Raw genomic sequence first — 25,181 nt, 5'->3', positions numbered from 1 at the left:
AGTAAAGTAAACTGATAAATTGATGGCTGATAACTTGAATAAGGCAAAAACTCTCCTATTCATCCACAGCATACATGAGTGGCATAATGGATGGACTGCTGAATTTGAAGTCATAAAGACCTGAGTTTATGAGTTTTGCCTCAAACATTTATTAGCTGAGTGAAACTGGTCAAGTCATTTAACTTCTCTGTGCTTGGTTTCCTTATCTGTAAAAAAATAATAATCATCTGGAAATAAATAATAAAAGCATCTACCTCATTATATTGTTGAAGGATCAAATAAAATAATATATGTAAAATGTTTTGCAAACTTTAAAGAACTATGCTAATATGAGGTATGAAAATAGCCAAGAGCCAAGGACCCAGCCAATTCCCAGCCAGGGAGGGAGCTCACAAGCAGTTGGTCAGTCTAGAGGGATCAGTGACACCAGATACCCAGGACTGTGTCTCCCCAGCAGGATCCTGACCACCAGGATAAGTTCCACCAGCCATACAGAGCTTCCCTTTCTCCAACCAAATTCCAATCACTTCTCACAGGCATTGGAGATCCCTGTTCATCTCAGTTCTGATCCATCGGCACTACCACTGCTTCCTAAGGCACCTGGAGGTCTTCCTATGGGTCATTAAATGAACCTTCCTATAGAACCTGTGAGCTCCTGAAATGAGAGTATCCACTTCTTAAGAGGAGAAGCTATTTCACTGTTCTAGTCTAGTTTTAGCATTACTTAGCTGCTTTCTTCCTTTGTCCACAGACCCAAAATAACTCACCAACTTTTGGGATAAGATGACTTCTCAGCTTACGAGGAATGTATCTTTTTGGGTGGGATAATTCCCAGTTAACAGTCAACTGAATGCCACAGGATTCAGAGTATTTGGAAGTCAACAAAGCTAATAAAAGAAACATTTCATTCATTTTTACCAACTGTGCTTAATCTTATTCCCTCTAGATGACCCTTCTGTTCTTTTAAAAAAGTCATGGTTGAATCCTAAGCTGTATGTCATTCATTCTTGGACTGGTTTTACCTTAGGCCCAGCAGAATGTACTAATGGGGGGGGGGGAGAGGGAGATAAAAACTAAAAAGAAAATAAACAAAAGAAAAAGACACTTTATGCAAAATGATTCAGGAAGTAGGCATTCTGAATATTTTATCTGTTAATTTTCAAATAATTCAAGTACATTAAAATTGTACTGAATTTCATTATTATTAAATAAACATAGTAATAAAGCTAAACTAAAGATCATCTTTATTTGATATTTCAATTTATATGATATTGCCTCAAGACCATCATTTAGTATATGCATTACCACTGTATACTAATACGAAAAAAAAAAAAAAAGAAATCTACCTATTTGAGCTTCTTGCTTGTTTGGATTCTAGATATTCAAAGATCAAGATAATGAATTAAATTTCATAAAATATTTTTATCAAGGCAAGTATTATATAGAAAAATATTCTTTTTTGATGAACTTTTTCCTTTTTGGATCATAAAGAATGGGAGTATCATTGGTTTCTTGTAAAAATAATCAACAAAAATGTAGATTACATAGCAATGATTTGTCAGAATTATAGCTGAACTAAGGATACAAAAGACAAAGAATAGAGTAAGCGTACCAACAAAAATATGAAAAACAAAGCTATCCAAAAGATAATTTCCAGGGCAAAACTGCATATTCAGTGGAGAAACTTGAAGTCATGAAGGTTACATTTGAAATGAAAAGCCATGGCAAGTAAACACTTTAGATATTTTACTGATTCACCATATATTCTAAATTAATTGAGGAGGAGGAGGAGGAGGAGGAGGAAAAGAATGAGGAAAAAAAACGAGACAAAGACAAGGACAATGATGGCAACAACAACTTTTAGGCATTCAAAAAGATATATGAGAAACTTCAAGGTTTTATGCTGACCAAATTAATAAAGAGAACAGGGAATTGAGAACTCTGACACAGAGGAATCCCTGGCATTAAAACTTCTGACAGAGAAAGTTATAGCAACTTAACTTTCCACATTCTGGCCTTGACTGCCCTGTAGGCCTAGTGGAAGGATCATTTATCAGGATAAAAAAGAGATAAAAGCCAGAATTTAATTGGTTTTATGCAGGGAACTCCCTCTTGTGTGATTTTTTTTTCTTTTAAAAGAAAAAAATAGGATGCTAGCCTAAGACCCTGAACCAAGAAAGTGGCAAATGATAGAAAAATATTATAATTATTTATTATATATATATAATATATGTATATAAATATTATAATACTATTTCCTTACAGAAGCAGAAAGCTATAACAGTTCCTTGAGATGTACCAACCCAAAAGACCAATGAATTTAACATTTTTAATGGAATGTCATTAGTTCTACTTCATGGACACTATATTCTAAAATGCCAACAAATTAGCTTCTTATAACAAACATAAAGTATCCTAGTGCCAAATTGGTCACAAAAATTAAGCCTGAAAAACTCTATGCAGAAACCTTTGAAGAAGCTATTTTTCTTCTAAGGCAGCCAAATATCATTAGGAACATTTCATCAAATTACTGAACTAGAGAAGATAGACATATTCTAGAGGTCTAAGCTGCATTCCTGGCTCAACACCTCTCTCCATTACTGTCAAGATAAATGAAAATTGGTTTTTCTGTGTGATTTGCACAGATAAATATATACATATATATGTTCCTACATGAACAAGTATATAATACACATGTACACAAAAAGAAACACAGGTTCTTGATAAAGACCATTAGATACCTAGATATCTATATGATGCCAAAGAGCAACACTAGTGTCATAGAACCTGCATTCAATATATCATTCTAATCATGCGCTTATTTCCCTCATTTCACAAATAAATAATAAAATCTAGGCTGATAGAAGTTAAGTGACTTACCCATGGCCACACTGGGACAGCTTTCAAACTCAGGTCTTCCTGACTCGCAAGTTCAATGCTCTTTACTCCAACCCAAAAATCTCTTCCCTCACTTGATCTTCTATAATTCTGACCTCTACTAGATTAAATAAAATGAAATGAAATAATATTTTTAAAGCTCTTAGCACAAGTGGGATGTGGTATGTATTTAATAATGCATGTCCCCTATCCTTTGCCCTCCCTCAATTAGCTCTGAGTCTCATTGTAATTCTGGGGACTTGCTATTGGACAGGTGTTAAAAGATAGCTCCTTGACCTCCCTCAACCAGCAGCCATTACAACTTAAAACTCCACTCTGCTACTATTTCAGGGGAATAAAATGAGGTGTGCTCACTACCTTTATACAAATGACTTCCTGTGTTCATGATATCCTTAGTTCAGCTATAATTCTGACAAGTTATTGCTATGTAATCTACATTTTTATTGATTATTTTTACAATCCCGTCCCACATTTTCAGTAGTCCAGCAGGGTACTTTGACATATCCAAAATCAAACATCATCTTTTGCTCAAAATAAGCTCGTCTCTGATTTCTTCTTTCTGGCAATAGAAACAACATTCTCATAATTAACAAATCATATTTGACTCCTCTTTGCCTTTCCATATAAAGCAGTTCATTGACAAATTCTTTCTTCCTTCTTAAAAAAATATTAAATTTATTTTATTTTCAATTCATAGAACAAAACAAGCATTTCTATAAATCTACAAATCTACCATGGACAATTTGCTATTCCCTCCAAATATACAAAAAAGTGATCAAGTAAATTTCTTTTTTCCCCCTTTTTTCTTCCCTCCCTCTGCCCCCACCACAGAGATGGTTACTATTAGATACAAATCACTGTGTGTATGTGTATACATATTCTATAAAAACTTATAATTATCAGCTTTTCCTATGGATGCAGATAGTATCTTTCTTCCTAAGTCCTTTATTTATAATTTGTGAATTTATAATAGTCAAAATTAGTTAGTTGTTCAAAGTCATTCTTAAAACAATATTATTATTACAATATATAATGTTCTCTTGGTTCTGCTCACTTTACTCTTCATTATTTTGGGCAAGTCTTTTCATACCTTTCTAAGATATTTGATTGAGCTCATTGAGCCAAGTTTGTTCAATGATAATTCTATAACTTCTTAAACCTATCCCCATATAAATCAATGAAGATACTGGAGAAGAAAGCCACATACTTCCATTCTACTGACAGAAAGGTAGGGTATTTCTAGTACAGACTATCATAAAGATTGTCAGGCATAGTTTCTTGATGAGTTTATTATTTTTTTGATTCAATACAAAATTTGATCTGGAAAGAGATAGATGAGAAATAATTGTAAAGCAAAGGCAAAATGCACCAATAAAATATTTAGAATAAAATATTTTCATTCCTTTCTGTTTCCCCTGACATCACCTTAATTCTTACTTATTCTGACCTAACTAGTGCAATAGTCACCTTACAATTGTTCGCTCACTTTCTATAGATTTCTCCTCTCTCTCTCCTACTCACACATGAAGGCCATATTGTACATGTAGAAAACATTTCTTAAATGCATAATGAATTGAAATGAATCAAGCTGATGGGGGAAAAAATTAATGGAAGAGAGCAGCTCTCTTCCATTTTACCAATAGTACAATGATGTATAAGAGACTAAAATTGCAATAGAAAAGTAATCAGGCATAAAGAAGATCTCAATGATTTTAAAGACATTGAGACAATGAAAAAATTTAGTGGAGAAAGTTAGAAGATATTTTCTGAATATTTTAAATTACAATATTTTTAGTTTGTTCCTATGTACACCAGAGAGGTATCAGAATCATGGACATGAATCAAATAATCTCATGATATCCTCTTATGTCTAAAGACTCTGTGACAAGTGTTCTAGCAAAATAAAGCTTGTTATTTTGAACATTTTTTTTCTGGAATATGCATGGACAATGGAATGAAAGGTATGGAATTTAACAATTCCAATTTTAATTAATTGCTTATTTTTTATTTTTATATAAAGATCATATTCTAAAATAAAGGGCATTTAATAAGAGATAATTCTGTAAAAGTAAAGTTTTGGTATAATGGGTAAGTAATGATAATAATTTCTAAATCTTCCACATTAAAATACCTGAGAAAGGAAAATAAACCAGGCTGCCTTGTTCCTGATGATAATTATTATATATTTTTATAATGAAAACTCAATTATATTTGTTATATACCAATTTTAATTGACTTTGATTTCACAAATCACAAAGAAATGGACTGGAATAGAAAAGTAGAAAAAAAGTACAGATGTTCTTAAAAATAGGAAAATTATTTTGAAGCTTAAGTAATGTTTTATGTACTTCTGTTTAAAAAAAGAAGTATATATGCACAATTATCACTAATCAATTTAGGAACTATAGAATGGAAAAAATATAAAGTATCTGATCTAAAATTGATAGGTCCCAGAATTATAGCAATGGATTCTTTAGTAGTTCAACCACTTCATTTCCCAAAGAATTAAGGGCTTTGCCCTCAGTCAAATGACTAGTCAGGTACATAGCTGACTGGTAAAGTTCCCTTGGTTGCATTCAAATTCTTAGTAAGACTGCCTAGTACAGAGTGTCATAACAGTATCCTCCGCATTCCTCAATTCATTCATGCACAATTGTGAGAATGCTACCCTGAACGGTGAAATGGGCCACTGAAATGTCTGGGTAATTGGTACACCAAAAAAGAAGGGTTGTGATGTTGAATATGCTGGCTTCTGCTATGCTTGGAGATCTAGGGAAGGATATACCTCTTTCAAGTAGTGCTCTCCAGTTGAGTGTCAGACACTATCTCTAAAGGCTAAAAGATTTGGAATTTCTCTAAATGAGATTGGACTAAATAATTTCTAGATCTCTCCCAGTTCTACTTCTATGAAGAGTGAAATATAAAAAGTTTGGTCATCCATTATCATTTTTTAATAAGATGGAGATAATAATGGCACTGATCTCACAGGATCAATAGAGATAATATATGTAAAGTGCTTTACAAACCTTAAAGCATTAAATAAGGAGGAGAAGGAGAAGGAGGAGAAGGAGGAGGAGGAGGAGGAGGAGGAGGAGGAGGAGGAGGAGGAGGAGGAGGAGGAGGAGGAGGAGGAGGAGGAGGAGGAGAAGGAGAAGGAGAAGGAGAAGGAGAAGGAGAAGGAGAAGGAGAAGGAGAAGGAGAAGGAGAAGGAGAAGGAGAAGGAGAAAGACGACTCATATTCCTGAGTCCAAATCTGGTTTCAAACATTTACTAGTTGTGTACACCTAGGCAAGTCACTCAACCCTGTTTGTCTCCATTACTCATCTGTAAAATGAACTAAAGAAGGAAGTGGGAAATCACTCCAGTATCTTTGACAAAAGCATCACAAAATGGAATCATGAATCATCATACAGGACTGACCAACAACAATTAATATTATTATTCAGGAGGTGGCATGACAGTGACATTTAATCTAGCTAAGACTTCTATTGATCATTAATCTAGAATATTATAGGAAGGGTGGAGGCAAAATAACTTCAAAGATATGGCCATTCTGTCACCCAAGAAACTGTCATCAAAATTCTGCTTTAAATCAGGTATAGTAAAACTCTTTTGCTGTATTACTTAGTTTCCACATACTCTTCTTGGAAAAACAAAGCTCCTTCTTTCATCTGAACAAAGGAAGATACATCTCTCTATATTCAATCTAGAAGCATCCAAGGATGAAATACAGCCCCTGACGAGACAAAGACAAGGACAATGACTGTCCCAATTCTAAATAAGTAATCAGAATTTCTAGGAGGATCAGGTAATACTATTACTGATTTCTCCTGGTGTTCTTCAAAGTGTAAAAAGTGGACCTGGGGGCGGCTAGGTGGCATAGTGGAAAAAGCACTGGCCCTGGAGTCAGGAGTACCTGGGTTCAAATCCAATCTCAGACACATAATAATTACCTAGCTGTGTGGCCTTGGGCAAGCCACTTAACCCCATTTGCCTTACAAAAACCTAAAAAAAAATAAAGTGGACCTGGGTCCTCTTGGACTTGGACTTATAGTTCAATTTCTTTCTCAGGTGGTTCAATTAGAGCTAATGAGATGAAGCATTCATATTTAATGGATGTGTTGTTTTTCTTGCCAGGTTTTTTTTTTGGGGGGGGAAGGGGTGGCTATAATAAAGACCTCTTAGTCCCATAAAAAGCATGATGCTTTATGTGCATACTACATGATAAGCACAAACAATGACTATCATTGCAATTATATGACTAAATACTATTTGCTGCATTCATTTTCAGTTAGCAAACATTCGAGTTCCTGATTTGTACAAAGCACTGGTCTGATATTTTAGGGGATATCAAGAAGAATAGGATGTGCTCCCTGCTTCCAAGTGCCAGTAGGAGAAATTAGACATGTATAGAAATAGACTATAAATGTGACATATAAAAATACAATAGGAGAGGTAGTATTGCTTAATTTGATAAAAATAGGACAAAACAGGGAACTAGGGGTGACTATTCCTTGCAGAAAGAACTCCATGAACAAAGGTGCTGGTGCAGAATTTTAAAATCTGTAATTTTACAAACATTATTTCATTCCCACTCTGGGAAGTAAATATGAGAAACTGAGGCAGACAAGGGTTAAAGCAACTTTCCAAGGGTTACACAGTAAGTTTCTAAGGTTGAGTTTGAACTCAGATATTATTTCTGGTTCCAGATCTAGGTCTTTATAGACCATGTCATCTAATTTCTCATTAGCTAGAAATTTGGTCAGAAAACAGGGTTCATGAAGGAGAATACCAACTAGAACTTCCAACACAGGTTGGAAAAGTAGACTGAATTCAAATTGTCTAGTTCTAAGGATCAAGGCCTATGTCAGGTGGATAAAGGGATGCTACGAAACAAAGTAGATAGGAGGTAGCATTAATCCTAGCTGTACTTCAGGGAGATTAATCTAGCCACAGCCTGCAGAAGGAGTTGCAGAGAGAAGTGATTAAAGACAAAGAGACAAATTAAAATTTACTGAATTGATAGTCTACAGATATTTATCTAAAGTTAAGTTTGCCTCTAGCTTTATTCATTCCCTGCAGTGTGGAAGTCAATACTTGTCTACCTCTCACTCTAAGACACAGTACTCCTATTCTAGATGAAAATCTGATATATACAAAGCATTCCTTCCCTTAGCCCAGGGCCTCTGCTCCCCATTTATCCTAGCTCCTCTGAGAGGTACCCCATTATATTTATTGATCTCTTTCCTTCATATCCCATACTCCATCACAACACCTATTCTCTCAAGGACATTCTCCTAGCTAGCTATCATAAGGGAAAGAGATGGGTTAAATTAATTAACAGCAAGTGACTCATAAGAATTTCATAAATTATATGCCTAAGGGTATTTTCCTTTGAAAAGGAATACTTTAGACCAAAACTGCAGTATAAATGACTGGATCTAGAACTTTTATCTGATAGATGTCTGAACCAATTGATTATGTCACATCTTTCTTGATGTTTGCCTTAATTCCCAAGGAGCATGTTGCAGAGACTGCCTGAATGGTAGCTGGGGGAGTTTATTTTCAGTACCCAGTACCTTATAAATCTCATCATATAAAAACTTGATGGGTCATTTTATTGACACAAGAAACTCCTGGGTAAGAGAACTCCCTCTACCAATATAAGTGGCATCCTCTCTGCAACTGACAATCCAAGGGAAGTTAAATAATTTGTTCAGGGTCATAACTAGTATGTATCAGAGATGAAACATGAACCCAGATCTTCCTGGCTTCAAGACTAGTTGTCTATATACCAATGCTCAATGGGTAATGGTCCAGACACCAAACCTGGTAACACATTATAAAGCTTTCAAATCCTCTTCTACAGACATGAAATAGAAATGCTAAAAATTCATAGGTACTTTTCTAGATGAAAAAAAATGCTGCTCTTTCCATAAAATAATTCATCCAAGGAAGAGAACTAGTGGAGCTGAAAGCAAAGAACAGAGTGCTGTTTTCTGAACTCTGTGTCATCTTCAGCTGGATGCACCTGGCTAAGTCCATAGCTGGCTGACTCTGTGAAATGGCAAGTTTAGTGATTATGCTTGATGTGATCTGATGAAAAATAAAAGCTCCTGGAGGACCCGATATGTGATCAAATATTAAATAGTGATGTCACTGCTTTCTTAAGTGAGAGCAATCCTTATAAATTATGAAGTATTTACACATCACAGGAATCTTTGCCTGGAAGTTGGTTCTCTGTTTCCTGCCAGGATAGACTATAAATCTTCAATTTTGCAGAGAAGTGAAGTTTACACATGGGGTTTCAGGAGCCAAACACAAAAACTGAGATACTCAGACAAGTTTCAGATTGTAGCAAATCTAAGTAATTATTTCAACATGATTAGAGTTTTGACCTTTTGGAAGGTTAAAAGTTGTCTGCAATGATCCTTTCTTTGCCTTCATATGTCACATTTTTAAAGTAAGCATCTTACTTTCTGTAAACTAGATTTTAGACTGTCAATATTTTTTTTCATTGCTTTGATCCATATCTGCAATTTCATTGATGTAAACAACTCTTCACTGAGAAAACCCTCTGATATATATACTAGCTATGACCCTGACAGTCTCTCAGACTGTCCCCCATGCCTGGAATGCTCTCCCTCTACTGACCTCCAGGCTTCCTTTAAATTCCTTTAAAATCCTATCTCCTAAAGGAAGTCTTCCCCAACTTCTCTTAATTCCAGTGCCTTCCCTCTATTAATTATTTTCTATTTATTTTATTTAAAGCTTGCTTTTTATTAGTTTGTATTTGATTGTAAATTCCAAGAGGGCAGGTGCTGTCTTTTCCCTCTTTTTTTGTATCCCCAGCATTTAACATAGTGCCTGGCTCAGAAGTAGGACTTAGATAAATGTTTACTGAACAACTGATTGATCTACAATTGTTGGTCTTGCAAGAGGTGCTTGGAAGCTTAAATAACTTACCTAGGATATATGCCAGATACAGGATTTGAGCCCAGGTTTACCTGGGTAGTCTAGCAAATAATCAATAAGTATTTTTATGTACCAGGAGGTTACAAATACAAAAAATGAAGCAATCCCTTCTATGACAGAATTTATATTCTAATCTACTATGCAAATCACCTCTCAAATGAAAAAAAGAGATTAAAAATGCACTGATACTCGAACAAAGCTTTCCCTAAAAAACAAAAACGAAAAACTACAATAAAGTATCTAACTTTTTTAAGTTAGGATTTCACACTCAACATTATTATCAGACCTAATTGTCATATATCATTCAATAAAAGGAATCTTAATTACATATTTCATATTCAAGAATAACTATAATTCACCATATTTATATCTTTTAATAGATATTTGAGAAAAAATAAAATTTACAAATCATCAGTCTTATGAGAGTCCTCTCTTCTGAATCTTAGAAGACTAGCAGAAATCCCAAGATGTCATCCCATAGACTGATACAGGCATGAAACCCAGATCTCAAAATTTTCCTGGTTTAATTCTTTCTCATGTTCCATTTCCCCCAATTTGTTTCCAAGTTTCATGAATATTTTCATCTTCAAGTAAAGGAGTTCTTTTTGGTAAAACACTTTCCCTTGGTAACCTACAGAGCCACTGACTAGTCATCCCCCATTACTGACAACAATCCAATGAGTAAGATGATGCAATAGATAGAGCACTTGGTCTGAAGTCAGGAAGACTTGAGTTCAAATCAAAGTGTCCTATTACACAAACCATGTGACAAATCATTTATATTTTTATTTGTCTCAGTTTCCCCAACTGAAAAAATAGGGATAATAAACAGTATCTCATAGAATTGTGAAAATCAAAAGAAACAATATTTGTAAAGCTCTTAGTATATGTCTGTAATATGTTATATAAATACTTAATCCTTTTCCTTCTCCTACCTCATAGAAAAGAAAGACTCAGAGGACTCATCAGACAAGAGTTATTGTTAAATCTTGTATTGTTTAGAAATAATCAGTACAATTGGACAGTCAGAATGATGATTTGATATCATTGTTATTCCTTAGTTGCAGTTATATCTAACTCTTCAACACCGCTTTTGAGTTTGTTTTGGGGGGAATTGTTTTGCCAAAGAAACTGAAATGGCTTACCATTTCTTTTCTGGCTCATTTTACAGATGAGGAAACTGAGGCAAACAGAATTAAGCTGTGTTATCCAAGGTTATCAGCTAAGAAGTGTCTGAGACTAGATCTGAGCTTAAATTTTCCTGACTTCTGGCCCAACACTATCAGCTATCATCTAGCTATCCCTTAAAGTATTGAACCATTTGCCATACAAAGAAATAGTTAAAGAGCTAAGGATGCTTAACATTTAAAAAAAATCATAGGAAGATCTGGAGGGTGCTATTTTCAAATGTCTGGCAAATACAAGTTAATTAATTAATATCATTTATTTAATTGAATTGAATTGAAGCATTGAATTAAAGGGCTATTGTATGAAAGAATCAGATTAGTTTTGATTGGCTCCAGAGAGCTGAACTAGAACTATACAGAGGCGGAGCTAAATTCTCTAAGTTAAATACTTTTCAAAAAGTAGAGCTGATCCAGATAGAATAGGATGTTTCAGTAGATGAAGGGTCTTTATCCCTAGAGATCTTCAAGTAGAAGCTAGATGATTATTCATCAAGAATCTTGTAATAGAAGAGTTATTCATGTCTGTTCAAGGTGGAAGACCTAACAAGACACATTTTGTGGTTACTTTTATTAGCTACTTCCCCTAGAAGACTGTATTAGATGGGCATCTTGAAAGGCTGTCAGAAATCTAACTGGGAAGAACAGGAAGGACATAGACAAGTCTAATGTAACCACAGACTGAGGAACAAATAATATGTCTAGAGATAAGGAATGGATTAATCACAGTTGGATTTAAGAGCAGAAAGAAGCAACCAGAGTTTTGAGAACAAGACCCAAGCGCTGGGCTGGGGGACCAAGGAACTAGAAAATGGGACCCAGAACAATGAGGAGTACTGCCATAAGTGATTTTTGTATTGTTCCCCCTATTGCTATCTTAGAGAAATCAATGGGGTTAAATAGGAATGAGACTGGTGTATCTTTTAAAAAAAAAAGACATTTGGGGAGATAGACAGTAGACATATATAAATAATAGAAGAGTACAATACACTTTAACACCATATTATTAATTGCTAATAAATATCACTAAATGCTTTTCTTAACAACACTGGGTTTAGAATAGGTTTCAGTGAGGGTTCATAAGCAGAAGGTTTAATTAAAAGGACAATTCCCGCCCCCCCAACAGTTTTAAAGATGTTGTGGGGGCAAAAGGGAAGAGAGACATTGCTAAAAAAAAAGTACAACCACAATAAAAAGGGTCCTGGATGAGCACATTTCTACAGTGGAATATAGCTTATTCAAAATAGAATATGGGGCTTTCAAGATCCTTTACAACTCTTGAGATTCTGGGATTCCATAGAGGGAAGGAGAGGAAGAAAGGGTACAGGAGGTATAAACACACACATACACACACACACATACATACACATTGTGTGTATGTGTGAACTGTGTTTGAAAAGAATAGAAACACAAAATACTATACACAAAGTGATCATGTCATAAATTTTGGGGGAAATATTTTTTTCTCAAACTACTGAATCACCAACTACTACATAAGCATCTAATGGTAGATTTCATGGGCTTAAAGTTGATTTTAAAGCTGGTTGATGCAACCATCCTCTACTCTCCAAGATTCTCTAGGTGGTTCTATATTCCGATCAAGGATTTTATTGCTATTGAACATCTCAACCCACATGAACATTCAAAGTTAATCCTTATCCATTCACTTCTCTTGTCCCTTGCCTTCAAGGGTGCAAGAAAAAAATATAGTCACTTCACTCTATTAAAAAGAATAGCTACTATACTATATATGTGTACCTTTGGAGGTCATAGTTTCTTCCTTTATTTGTTTTACAGCTTTTTGGCCTTCTTGTTCATTATTTCCAGCTTTAAAAAAAAACACCAAAATACAAGTTAGTAGGGAATCTAGCTACAAAACATTAAATATGCTAATTATCACAAATTAATTATATAACAAAAAATAATTTGTGTGCATGTATATATATATATATACACATATATCTATATTATATATATGAAATACCAAAGGATATCAAATACCTCTCACTCTCTGGTCTGGTTCATTCACCCAAACCTGTATCATAACAGTAGATGGGGATAGGGGAAAGCCTTTCCCTATCAAGAAAGAAGCCTTGCTATCCGAAAAAACACTCTGACAGTCCCAGGTATAACTTAGGTGGGAGGTGAATTACATCTATATACACAATTGTAGTACATGAGCTCCCTCCCACCAATGTATGCCCATTTATATAAATTAAATTATAATATTAATAAATTAAATACAATAATATTAACTCCTAAATATCAAACATTTTCTAAACAAGAAAGCAAAAGAAATAATCATCATAATGAGAGGGAAGAGCATGAAAAACTCAGAGAAATCAAGCAATATGACACATGAATAAATAAAATAAATAAACTTGCTCCAAGGCAGCTCATAATAATCCTAGATACCTCTCCTCTTTTTAAAGAAGAGTCTGAAACATATTATCCCTGAACCTTCTTTGAATCTTTACTCTCCACTATTGGACAAAACGTCTTTCCATTCTTGCTATTTCCTGTTAGTGTTGACTTTAGTCTTTCTATGAAAAGCATTTACTTTAATCCTGGAATATATGAAGATATTCAAGTATTCTCTACAGAGAAGCAAGCTAGGTTTGTCATTGAGGGGCTTGCCTATATTCACTGTAGATGGCACTAGGGAGCAGGCAGCCTTGCCCACAGCCAGGTCTTTACCTATGCTTTCTCCCAATCAGCTCTATCAAACATTAGAGGTTGCCTCCAAGCTGTTCAGCTCCCCACATTAATATCACAACTTCTGGCTTTAGTTTCTATTAGCCATTCAGGCACTGGGCTTTTCAGTCCCATTGGCTTCATTTTCTGTGTTCTGGTTTCTGATATCTCTGCTTCTTTTTTCAGTGGTTTCTCTGATCTCTCTTCTATACCTGGCTTCTTTGCTCTGCGATTACTGATCTTTTGATCTGGCTTCTGTATCTCAAATGTGAGTCCCCTGATGTGTAGTGAGCCATTTCTAACTTCATCTGGGAAACTAAAAATCCACATTCTTAACATATATGATATAAATCCCCTAGAGCCTAGATCATTTTTTGATTCAGTTTCCCAAAAATGAACTCCAAAGTACTGAAAACAACCAAATACAAATTAGCCACTAGGAGACAATAGACTACAATCATCTCTAATATCAGTGACTATTTTTGCCTCTGAGTTGCTTAGCTCTCTTTTGAAAAAAAAAATCAATTCTATTTTGTTGTTTTCTCTCAGATCCTCAGAATGCCATTCTCTTTAAGCTGCTTTTCTCTGAGATTTTCATACAAATGTCTGTTTAGTCTGACATCTGGTACCTAGTAAGTGTTTAATAAAGGTTTGTTGACCTTTGGTGCAGAGGCAACTTGAACTTGTCTTCCTGATTGTAGCCAGCTTTATTGTAGCAAGTATATTATCTTTCAGTAAACAAACTAATATCCAGGAATACAATCCTTGTTTTGACCTTTTGCTGTTTAATACATCAGAGCACCTGAATCTCATAAAGTTGTCACTTTAAATAGCAAATATTTACCAATTAACCAATGAACAAATTTTTCAACAAAGCTTTTTACATTATTCAAGATTATAGGTTTTTGTTCATTTGCTCATGGACAAAACAATTAGTGCCATATTAAATTAAAATCAGTAATGTTCATATACACACAAATTAAAATTTTTTTGTTCAATTACTTTTCAATTCTGTTTGACTCTTTGAATAGATAAAAGCCTAATAAGAAAATTTAAGACAATGTTTTTTCCATTATTTGACATAAATGCTGGACAGTAAAAAAAAAAATCACCTCAGAATTTGCAATTCCACCATGATCCTGCAAAACCATTACAAAACCTTATAAAAACTTATATCATAATAAAATATAATGACAAAACTTTATGATAATCATCAAGAAATTACATGTTTTTATACAAAAAAGACATCCTCTTTATTTTCATGTGGTAACAATGATAAATGAAATTCTAAGATAAGTTCCAACCCTCACTTTAGGCATCAGTTTAGAGCAAATCTTGTGAAAATCAAATGAGATAATACATGGAATAACTCTTTGCAAACCTAATGTTTTTTAATAAAACTGTAGATATATTTCACTTATTAGAAATAATGCATTACTGAAAAGTTGGTCCAAGGAGAACAAATAAAGTGGAAAAGGTCCTAGATGTACAAAGGTATTTATGGCAGCTTTTTGCAGCAGCAAAGAACTATAAACTAAGGAGGTATTCATCAATTAGAGAACAGCTGAATAAACTCGGTATAGAAATAGAATACTATTATATTGGAATGATGAAAGAGAGAGTTTAAGAGAAACATGAGAAGACTTGCATGAAATGATGTAAAGTGAAATGAGTAGTCAGGAGAACAATGTGGACTGTATAACAACCACATTGTGAAAAATGAACAATTTTTAAAGACTTAAGAACTCGGATCAACAAAATGATGAACCATGATTCCAGAGCAATGATGATAAAGGATGCTACCTACCTCCTCACAAAGAAGTGATGGGCTAAATATGTAGAATGGTGGACACATTTTTGGACATGACCTCTATGATTATATGTAGTCTCCTGTGATTAGTTCTTATATGAAAGGATGAAAGAAAAGAGGATGGGGAAGGAAAGAGAAACAGAGACCAACAAATAAACATTGTGTATGTATATCCAGTAGGTGTGTGTGTGTGTGTGTGTGTGTGTGAATATGTCTGTGTAAAAGAGAAAAAAAAAGAATGAGAGAAAGAAAAAAAGAGAAAAGTCTTGAGCAGTTCAGTTTCTTGCTTTTAAGCATAATATAGAATGTCTCTAACCTAATTATGTGCAGTATAAAAATAACTCACTTATCTGGCCTGGAAACAGAATTATCTAGAAAATAGCTCTGAATTCTGAAGAAAGGTAGATCATGCATTTTATTCTGCTGAACTGACCTGGAGCCACCCTTTCAACTGAATTATCTGTAAAATTGAGATGGAATAAGAATTCTGAAGTGGAAGGGAAGGGACTGGTTGCTAGAAGACAAAAAAAAACCCATAAAACATTTAATATGTTGAGTAAGGAGTCAAGAAAACCCAAAACAAAACAAATAATTCTATATACCTAAACAACCACTCACCCTCTCCCCCATACACTCATTCATACAGCAGGCTCCAATAATCATTATTCACGATAGAGATTTACATTCAGTATTCAAAAAAAAGGTATATTACATTTTCTATACTCCTTTTAAGAAGATAGGTAAGTATATAATAGTTTAGGGAACTTTCTAGCCAAAAAAAAAATGATTAAGATTTTAAAAAATGTTAATAAGTTTATCTAGAAAATTCAGTTATATAAATACTTCTTCCTCCAATAAATGAACAAAATAAATTAGGTGTTACTTCTATTTCCTTTTTTTTTTCTCTTGGTTTTTTGCAAGGCAATGGGGTTAAGTGGCTTGCCCAGGGCCACACAGCTAGGTAATTATTAAGTGTCTGAGGCCAGTTTTGAACTCAGGTACTCCTGACTCCAGGGCCAGTGCTCTATCCACTGTGCCACCTAGCCACCCCTTTTAAATGACCTGATTTCTATGGTAAAAATGGCCTGATTTCTATGCTAAAAACTTTATAAACTTACTCAAGGAACAACCAGACCCCAAAAGAAATAATTAATGAAATGATATCTACTCTTGGATGGTGGTCTCTAGAAGTGTGCTCCTTCCTTGGCTCGATTCTATTTGATATTTTTATCCATAATTAGGATAAAAATAACCATCCTGTCATCAGTATCCCACTAAGACTCCACATCAACACCATCTTTTTTTTTTAAGGTTTTTGAAAGGCAAATGGGGTTAAGTGGCTTGCCCAAGGCCACACAGCTAGGTAATTATTAAGTGTCTGAGGCTGGATTTGAACTTAGGTACTCCTGACTCCAGGGCTGGTGCTCTATCTACTGCGCCACCTAGCCACCCCTAACACCATCTTCTAAAAGGCAGCTAGGTATTTCAGTGAATAGAGCACTAGGTGTAGAATCGAAAAGACCTGAGTTCAAAACTAACCTCAGACACTTACTAGTTGTGTGATCTTGGGCAAGTCACTTAACTCTGTTTGCCTTGATCCAATGGGGAAGGAAATGACAAACCAGTTTATTATCTTTCCCAAGAAAATTCCACACAGGTCACAAAGAGTTGGATATAGCAGGTTTATCAAATAGTGGTTGACACAAATCTTATGGATATAGGTTAATACAAAAGATGTGAAAGTCATAACCCAAAAAGATCTAAAAAGACAAGAGTATAATGAGCAAAAGTTTCTAAAATAGTGTTTGTGTTTCAAAAAGAGTTCATTTTTTTGTTTCATTAGTTATTTAAAAACAAATATGTATTTGAACCCCTCAAGTGACTCACAGCACAGAGTCTTTCCACATAGTAAAGTATTAACTCTTAAAAAGAATCAGTCTTTTAATTTTTTTTATTAGCACAGATTTAAATAAAACTTTCTTTGAGTAAGGTAAAGTAAAAAAGGTCACAAATAAAGACTTTTTCAATGAAAAATCAGACTCAAAAAGTAGTAACTAGGGTTGTGTCAACATGGATCCTTAATAGAGTACCCCATGTCTCAGTCCTTAAACCTGTTCTGAACCATATATTTTGATCATTTCTCTCATTTCTCACATGGTTTCACTACTTTGGTAGATCTCTAACTTTTCCACCATTATTCATTATTGGGGGGGGGGGTCTCATCATTCTATAAGCATCCTATCATCAAGAACCCACTGGGACTACACTTCATTACCAAGAAAAATACATAGGACTCCTGGGGACCCTGGCTCTTGACCTTCAACTCTTTCCTGTTGAGCTGAAACCTCTTGAATTGGACATTTCAACTTCCTAAATCTTTTCCTTCTCTATTTAACAGACAGAAATGTCACTATTTCTGTGGTCTCTCTTTTCATTTCCCTTTTGAATGATGAAGCAAATAGGAATATTCTGGCTCCTTAACTTTTTCTATGCAAAGGAATATATAGAAAACTGCTCTTCTAGTTAATAAATTAGTTATTAACACTTTTTCTCTAAATTTTTCTATGTTTGTCTTTCTCTGATAGGAGTTGGAAGGTGTGAGTGACTTTGGGCCTTCTATCACAATTAAACCTAGGATAACTATCCACTTTCAGAAATATTCTATATTTCCTATTTGCAAGATTATTATTGAAGGTTCCAATTTCTTGGTTAATCATTTTTATAGTTTTGAACATTTATATTAAGCTTGGAATTTCTCTTTAATGGTTCATGCCTTTCATTATCCCCCTTAAATCTCTCCTCATCTTCCCCCTCTCTTTGCCCCTGTCTCTATCTTTATCCTTCCTCCCCCCCCCCCACCTTATGCGCACAAAATTGTGTGTTTATTTATCAGATTCAAGCCTCCTAGGTACTCTGCTTTTGCTGACAGTCTTCTGGGTTAAGAGTTGTTGTTTCCTGTTAAAATGAAAAGGGTCTGGAATGGGTGACCCCTTAAAGAATTATCATTATGCACTAACACCCTAGATGGCAATGGCAGAAAAGCCATTCAAAATCCCAGCATGAATGATATCTTGTGAAATAAGTTTTCATTAGAAGAAGGATAAGGAGAGAAAACACTATGTGGCACCATGAGGATGCCCTGTTAGTACCCTTATTAAGTAGTTAGAGAATAGCAGAAAGAAGGGAGGAAGAGGTAGAACAAGAGGAAGCCATCAGGTACCTGGAAAGAAGTACCAGTAGGCTGTAAGGCAAGGTCAGGAGGTACCATCTACAGTAATCCACAATTTTGTTCAAGACCAGTTTTCTCCAAGGATCTAACATTAGGAGGGTTTATTTGAATTCTTTGGGACACCATGGCACAATAAAGATTTCCTAACTCATTCCTAGCTAATCTTTCCTTATTATAATGAGAATAGTAATGATAGGTATTGTTAACAATTCTCTACTTGGGCCTACTCCAATGATTCAAGATGGCCTAGAAATGACCTCAAAAATTCTAGTGATAAGAGAAGACTGGGGAAGATCCTACCAAAATATGAGACTGGGAGGACAGATCTGAGGTCCTTTGAAACACTATAATCTGAGCTACAAGTCAAGAGACCTTAATTGCCTGAAGGTTGAACATAAAATAAATGAGCGGATGTTTTCTGTGGGTTTTTTTGTTCAGGGGATGAATGAAAAACAATAACCCATAACCATGTTGATCAAGACATGGAAAAATTGAGATTGCCTCACCAGAAATAAGACTCAGTTCATATTCCATCTATTCCAGAAGGCCCTTCCTGACCCCCGCCCCAGTATCTCCATGCCTTCACCACCCTTCCATCTACCCTGTATGTAACTTTTTAATCTACATTTTGTCTCCTCTGTTATAATGCAAGTTCTTGAGGGCCTGGAATAATTTTGCTTTAGTGTATAAAGTGTTGAACATAAGTCAGGAAGATCTGAGGTTAAATATCTCTCACTAAGCTTAGACTTTGTTCAAGTGATTTAATTTCTTTTATCCTCATTTTCTCCTCACTTGTAAAGTGAGGCTAATAAAAGCCTCTGCTTCACAGTGCTGTTGTGAAGATCAAAGTTTGCTTTGCAAATGCTATTTTTTTTAAAATTGTGTTCCTAGCCCTTAACACAGTATCTCACACTATTAAGTTCTCAATAAATGATTGTTGACTAACAGACCTCTGAGATTTATGAAAGTTTGAAGTAAGAAATAATTATAATAGCAATAATGAGATTGGATGACATTTTATAAAGCTTTATCATTACAAAGAGTCTGAATATACTCTACTGTCATCTTAGATTGATACTGAGGAACATCATATCCACTACAAGCTCTGGAAATTATTCAAGAATTCTATAGAATTTTCCACTATTCAGAACTGAAATAGCCAACTTCAAAATCTCTATTGAATGTCAAGGTACTGCCAGATGTTCTTTAAAAGATTTTGAATTGGGGGCAGCTAGGTGGTACAGTGAATAGAGCACCAGCCCTGGAGTCAGGAGAATCCGAGTACAAATATGTCTTCAGTCACTTAATAATTGCCTAGCTTGTGTCACCTTGGACAAATCACTTAACCCTGTTGCCTTAAATAAATTTTTTAAAAAAAATTTGAATTGTTAATAATAAATATATCAGTATTAGCAAATTATAATAAATAATCTGCTTACAAGGCTCATAGGTCTAGGACATTGCACCCATCCTTTGTCTACTAAGAGGCTCATCTGCTGGGGACCATTCACCTGGTTCAGATCAGGTCCTATTCTGAGAGAGTTGACATTACAGAGGCATAGTGAAGTCTTTTTTCTCACAGTCTTTGGCTTGCTATAATTCCTTCATGCTGGCATTACTTATAACTTATAGCTCATGTCTTCTAAGAGGTTGCACAAGAAAATATAAAATGAACAGTGTGAATCATGTATTGATTAGATATATTTCCTACCTACAAACACACACACATACATGCAAACAGAACTTAAAAGACTGACAAAACTTAAGTAATTTGTAACAACAAAAAAAATCCTTACAATTAACTGGGGGGCCATATCATAAACATCAGAAGTAAGTTTATGAGACCACCAATTAAGCATTCCATATTTCACCTTGGTTCTGCACTGGCCCCCTTAAAGCAGGGATAAAGCTGGTCAAACCCGGCTCATTCTTTTGCCCAGGGTTAATTTTACTAAGAACAAACTCCTCTGGACTCCACTCAGCAACACTCAATGGACTCAGGACCTCCAGACATGTCCAACTCACAAGGCGCCTTCAAGCCTGGGGCTAGTCAATCTCCAGGTTGAGGTTCTGTCACCTACTCAGGAATGGAAACACAAATCTGGAAAAAGCAGTCAGGCCCCAGTGGCAAATTCACCTACTGAGTTCCCTTGTTCTGGTTGACAATTAGGAGTATAAAAGAGTATAAAAGAGCCAGGTTTTCTCCACCCCTCACTGGAAGATTGAGTTACCTGGTGCCACCTGGAAGGAGGAAGGAAAGTATGCTAAGGGTGGGAGTCATTGCCTTTTCAGAAATCTGTCCTGGGGCAGCTAGGTGGCACCAGCCCTGAAGTCAGGAGAACCTGAGTTCAAATCTGGACTCAGACACTTAATAATTGCCTAGCTGTGTGACTTTGGGCAAGTCATTCTTAACCCCCATTGCCTTAAAATAAATAAAGATTTAAAAAAAAAAGAGAGAGATCAGTCCTTCTTTTATGGCCAATGCTATCCAAAGCAGCTTTGACAATATCTCCTGCTTTGGATTTGGGGAGACAACTCTAACTTTGCAGCAGCATCTTGAAGACTTCTCAGCACCAAGTCTCCCACCTGACAGAGGGAGCATCCTGTGTTTTTCATTTCCAAAGCACCAAGTACTGAGCTTACATATCTGGTCAGCTGAAAATATATAGGTGATCACTGTGCCTGCACTGCGTAGCCCCAGATAACAATCACAAGTGTATTTTAACTCAATGTTGCTGCTATAATACAGAAGGGAATATCTACATTGATAAAATCATGATTTCTTTAACATACTTAATCACCATTGCCACATCTCAACTGTTGATAAGTCATTGTGAGAATCTTTTAAATATTCCCATGATTTTGCAGGAATGACTTCAAAAAATAAGAGTGGTCATCAAAAAACTGAAAATGCCTTCAGGTTAACTTTATTTTATTTTTTCCTCCCACAATGGAGATATCTGAAATGAATATTGCAATGCCAGTCTCTTTTGAGTAAAAACTAAAAAGGATAAATAATGAACCATATTCTTGAAATTCAAAGTAGCATACATCAGGAAGACAAAGTCAGCAAAAGTAATTTGCACCTCAGAATTTCTTAATGGGATATATTATAATTTATTTGATTTTTACTTTCAGGGACATCTAGATTGACAAGAGATGTAAAGGCTAATCTAAAAGGTCCTTTCCATCTCCAAGTGCTAAAATAAAAAAAATTAAGATAAATTCACAATTCTTTTTCATAAATTGTGATATGTTAATATAATAAGAATACTAATAGTTAACATCTATCTAATACTTGCTATGGGGCAAATACTATTCCAAGTGCTTTACAATAATTATTTCATTTGATCCTTATAATAACCCTAAGAGATAAATTTGATTATTATCTCCATTTAAAGATGGTACAGAGACACAGTTAATTGACTTGCCCAGGGTCACACAGCTAGGAAGTAACTGGGGCTGGATATGAACTTATGTCATCTTAATCTGAGATCCAGTGTTCTATTTGCTGTGCCACCTAGCTTATTTTCTCATTTATTAAAGTATTTATTTAAATCATACATGTGACCACTCAATAGTTAAGTCTTCTGTTATCTTTAGGAGGGCCTAATATTGGACTATTAAAGACTAGTATATTACGGACTATAAAGACTAGTATTAGGGACTATTAAGCTTTCCCCTCAACCTATCTTCTTCAATTGTCATATTTTCCTGAAACACTGAACTCAGAGCATGCAGGAAACCCTAAATGAGCCAGGGCCAAAGTCCTCCCTAACCTCAATATAATTTGTTGTTTGCACCCCCAGCTGGATGCCCTGAGTATCCTTGGAAGGCAAGACAAGTACCAGTCTGAGAAATAGCTTGTCCTACTGGATCCCTTACAGATAAGAGGACTCTCTTATCTTCATAGTGTAGCAGTCCCCAAAGGAAAAGAAAGTGACTTTTTTCATCACATAATTTCTCCCCTATGGCGGGGGGGGGGGGGGGGGGGGTCTTGTCCTTTTCCAACCTTTATTGCATCTCTCCTCCTCTCTTGCTCCCTCTTTGGGTGGAAATTCTGGGATCCACTTCTTCCTTTGTCCTGCTACCATAAATATGCAAACCTCTATATGAACTGTAAACTCTTTGGCTTCCACATGTATAATCATTTCTCTTGTGAAAAATCTTATTTTCACATAAATTTCATAAAGTTGTGCTGGCCTGTTGAAGCACATGGTCAATAAGCACCCAACTGTATGCAATAAGCATAGGACAAGTGAGCCATCACATGCAAGAGAAGCATTCCCATTGACCCACAAGCTATGCACAACTCTATGAGCATTTATTATATAAAAGACACTCTGCTTTTCACAAAGAAAAATAAAATTTAGCATCTTTTATATATGTATGTGTGTGAACCTAATAGTGCCTTGTACATAGTAGGCACTCACAAAGTACATAGATAATGAGTCAGGCTGTGCCCCTTAGGGAAGGGCCAATGGGAAATGCCATACCTTTTTCTCAGCTGCTAATGTATTCTCACTTCACTCTACTGTCAGTTCTATCCAACACAGATAAGAGGTGAAAGGACTGATCTATTCCATCTCTAAAAGCTACATTTAGAGAGCACATATTAGGGTCTGAATGAGAGAATACAATTTCTGGCATGGCATGGCTTACTAGCTTTAAAAGGAAGCACTGGATAGTGGATAAGTAGCCTTAAAAATCAAGAAGCACTAGGTTTATGTTCTACCTGTGACACTTAGGACTTGGGTGATAAATAGTAAGACACTCCAACTCTCAATGACCAGGAAAGCCCCTGAGACCATAAAATATAGGGTGAGTCAAAAGTTTTAATGTCATTTAAGCTACTGAGATGGCATTAAAGCTTTTGAAACAATCCTTAGAGGAGTTTCCACACTGGAAATTCTCATACTGATGAAATCACAGATCTGAACAAAAACTTAGCCTACCAGAAATGCAATGTTAGCTTATACAACTGGGGAATTCAGTTAATTTAAAAGCATAAAAAGTCACAAAAAATTCACAAACCAAATAAAAATACTAACATATTTTAAAAGCAATTCTATGTAGAACTTGATTTTAGAGTCAGAAAGATTAAATTTCTCAGAATGACATGGAGACACCTGAATTATTATAGTCTGAATTCTTTTTTTGAGGGGGAGAAAAAAACCAAATGAAATTTACATGATTTTGTCATATATTTGAAAGGAATAGCAAGCTGTGCATGGTAGATTCACATTTCATGTAAATTTTAATTTTACTATGTTATGAAATGCTTCTTCTATTTCATAAATTTGAAATAAAATTTTAAAACAATAATAAAATAAGAAATCCCATGAAAAAGTCTGAATTATTCCACAAATAATTCATAACATATTAAATAAAAATGCATTTGAAATAACAGAATTCCGTTATATCTTGATTAATACATGTTTTTAAATAGAAAGTCTTATATAATTTTTCAAGAAGCGAAATTAAATCAAATTTTCATGGAGAATGAAAAACTGAACCTGTCAGACAATGTTTAATTGGCCTTTCAAAGTCACCCTTATGCTGTAAATGTTCCATATTTAATTGGATTGATTGAGTGTATAAAGCCTCAAACCCAAAGGAGACATTAAATATGAAAATTAGAAACTCAAACAAAGGAAATAGTTTAATGATTTTTGCTTTCTCTTAATCCCCAAGAAAAGAAAAAAAAATATTAGAGTCAAGCAGACCTCCCAAAAGTCAAAAAATCACTAAAAGAAATGGTATTCTTCATAAAATGGGTGATTTTTAATGGATCCATCATCTATCTATTCAAACTTAGTTCTATTTATCAGTTTCTATGATGACCAGTCTTGAATTTAGAAAACTAATGATGAAATATATATTTGTCCTCTCAGAGAAAGATGACAAATTACAGGTATAGAATAAGAGAATATTAGTCAGACAAGGAAAATGTTTTAATTTACTTTATTTAATTGTATTTTTTTTCAAAGGGAGTTAGGAGGAAGGTCTTTAGGAACTGACAGGTGTAAAATAAAAAACTGAAAAAACATTAAAAACAAACAATAATCTAGCCATCTTCTCAACCCAAAAACATTTTGGTTGTTTAGCATTCTTGAACAAAGATCAAGAGTGTGATGCCCCACACACACACACACACATACACATACTATCTTAATTTCTTCTTCTTCTAAATAATATTTTTTACTTTTCAATCTTGAACTAAATAATAAATGTAAGGTTTTTTCCAAAATATCAGTGAAAGAACAAGATCTGCTCTACATCACTCTTCTTGATTGATTAAAGTCTTTGAGGGAAGGCAATGTCTTTTGCCTCTTTTTTATATCTCCATTGCTTAAAATTGCTCCTAGTACATAGTAGGCACTTAATTAAT

The 25,181-nt window shown here is 34.8% G+C and overlaps 1 protein-coding gene across 2 annotated transcripts in view; it reads right to left on the bottom strand.

Annotated features, from left to right (window-relative positions):
- DHRSX (dehydrogenase/reductase X-linked) overlaps nt 1-25,181 on the bottom strand; it is a 394,657-nt gene that overhangs the window by 273,003 nt on the left and 96,473 nt on the right. For both annotated transcript variants that reach the window (XM_074213643.1, XM_074213642.1), the window contains one exon: nt 12,816-12,884. In XM_074213643.1, coding sequence (XP_074069744.1) covers nt 12,816-12,884 — 69 coding nt within the window. The remainder of the gene's footprint in view (nt 1-12,815; nt 12,885-25,181) is intronic.

Source organism: Macrotis lagotis, chromosome 1, assembly GCF_037893015.1.
Source record: "Macrotis lagotis isolate mMagLag1 chromosome 1, bilby.v1.9.chrom.fasta, whole genome shotgun sequence".
In the NCBI taxonomy this organism is placed as follows: Eukaryota; Metazoa; Chordata; class Mammalia; order Peramelemorphia; family Peramelidae; genus Macrotis; species Macrotis lagotis.
The sequence above is the reverse complement of the archived record's forward strand: the minus strand, read 5'-3'. Positions and strand labels throughout refer to the sequence as shown.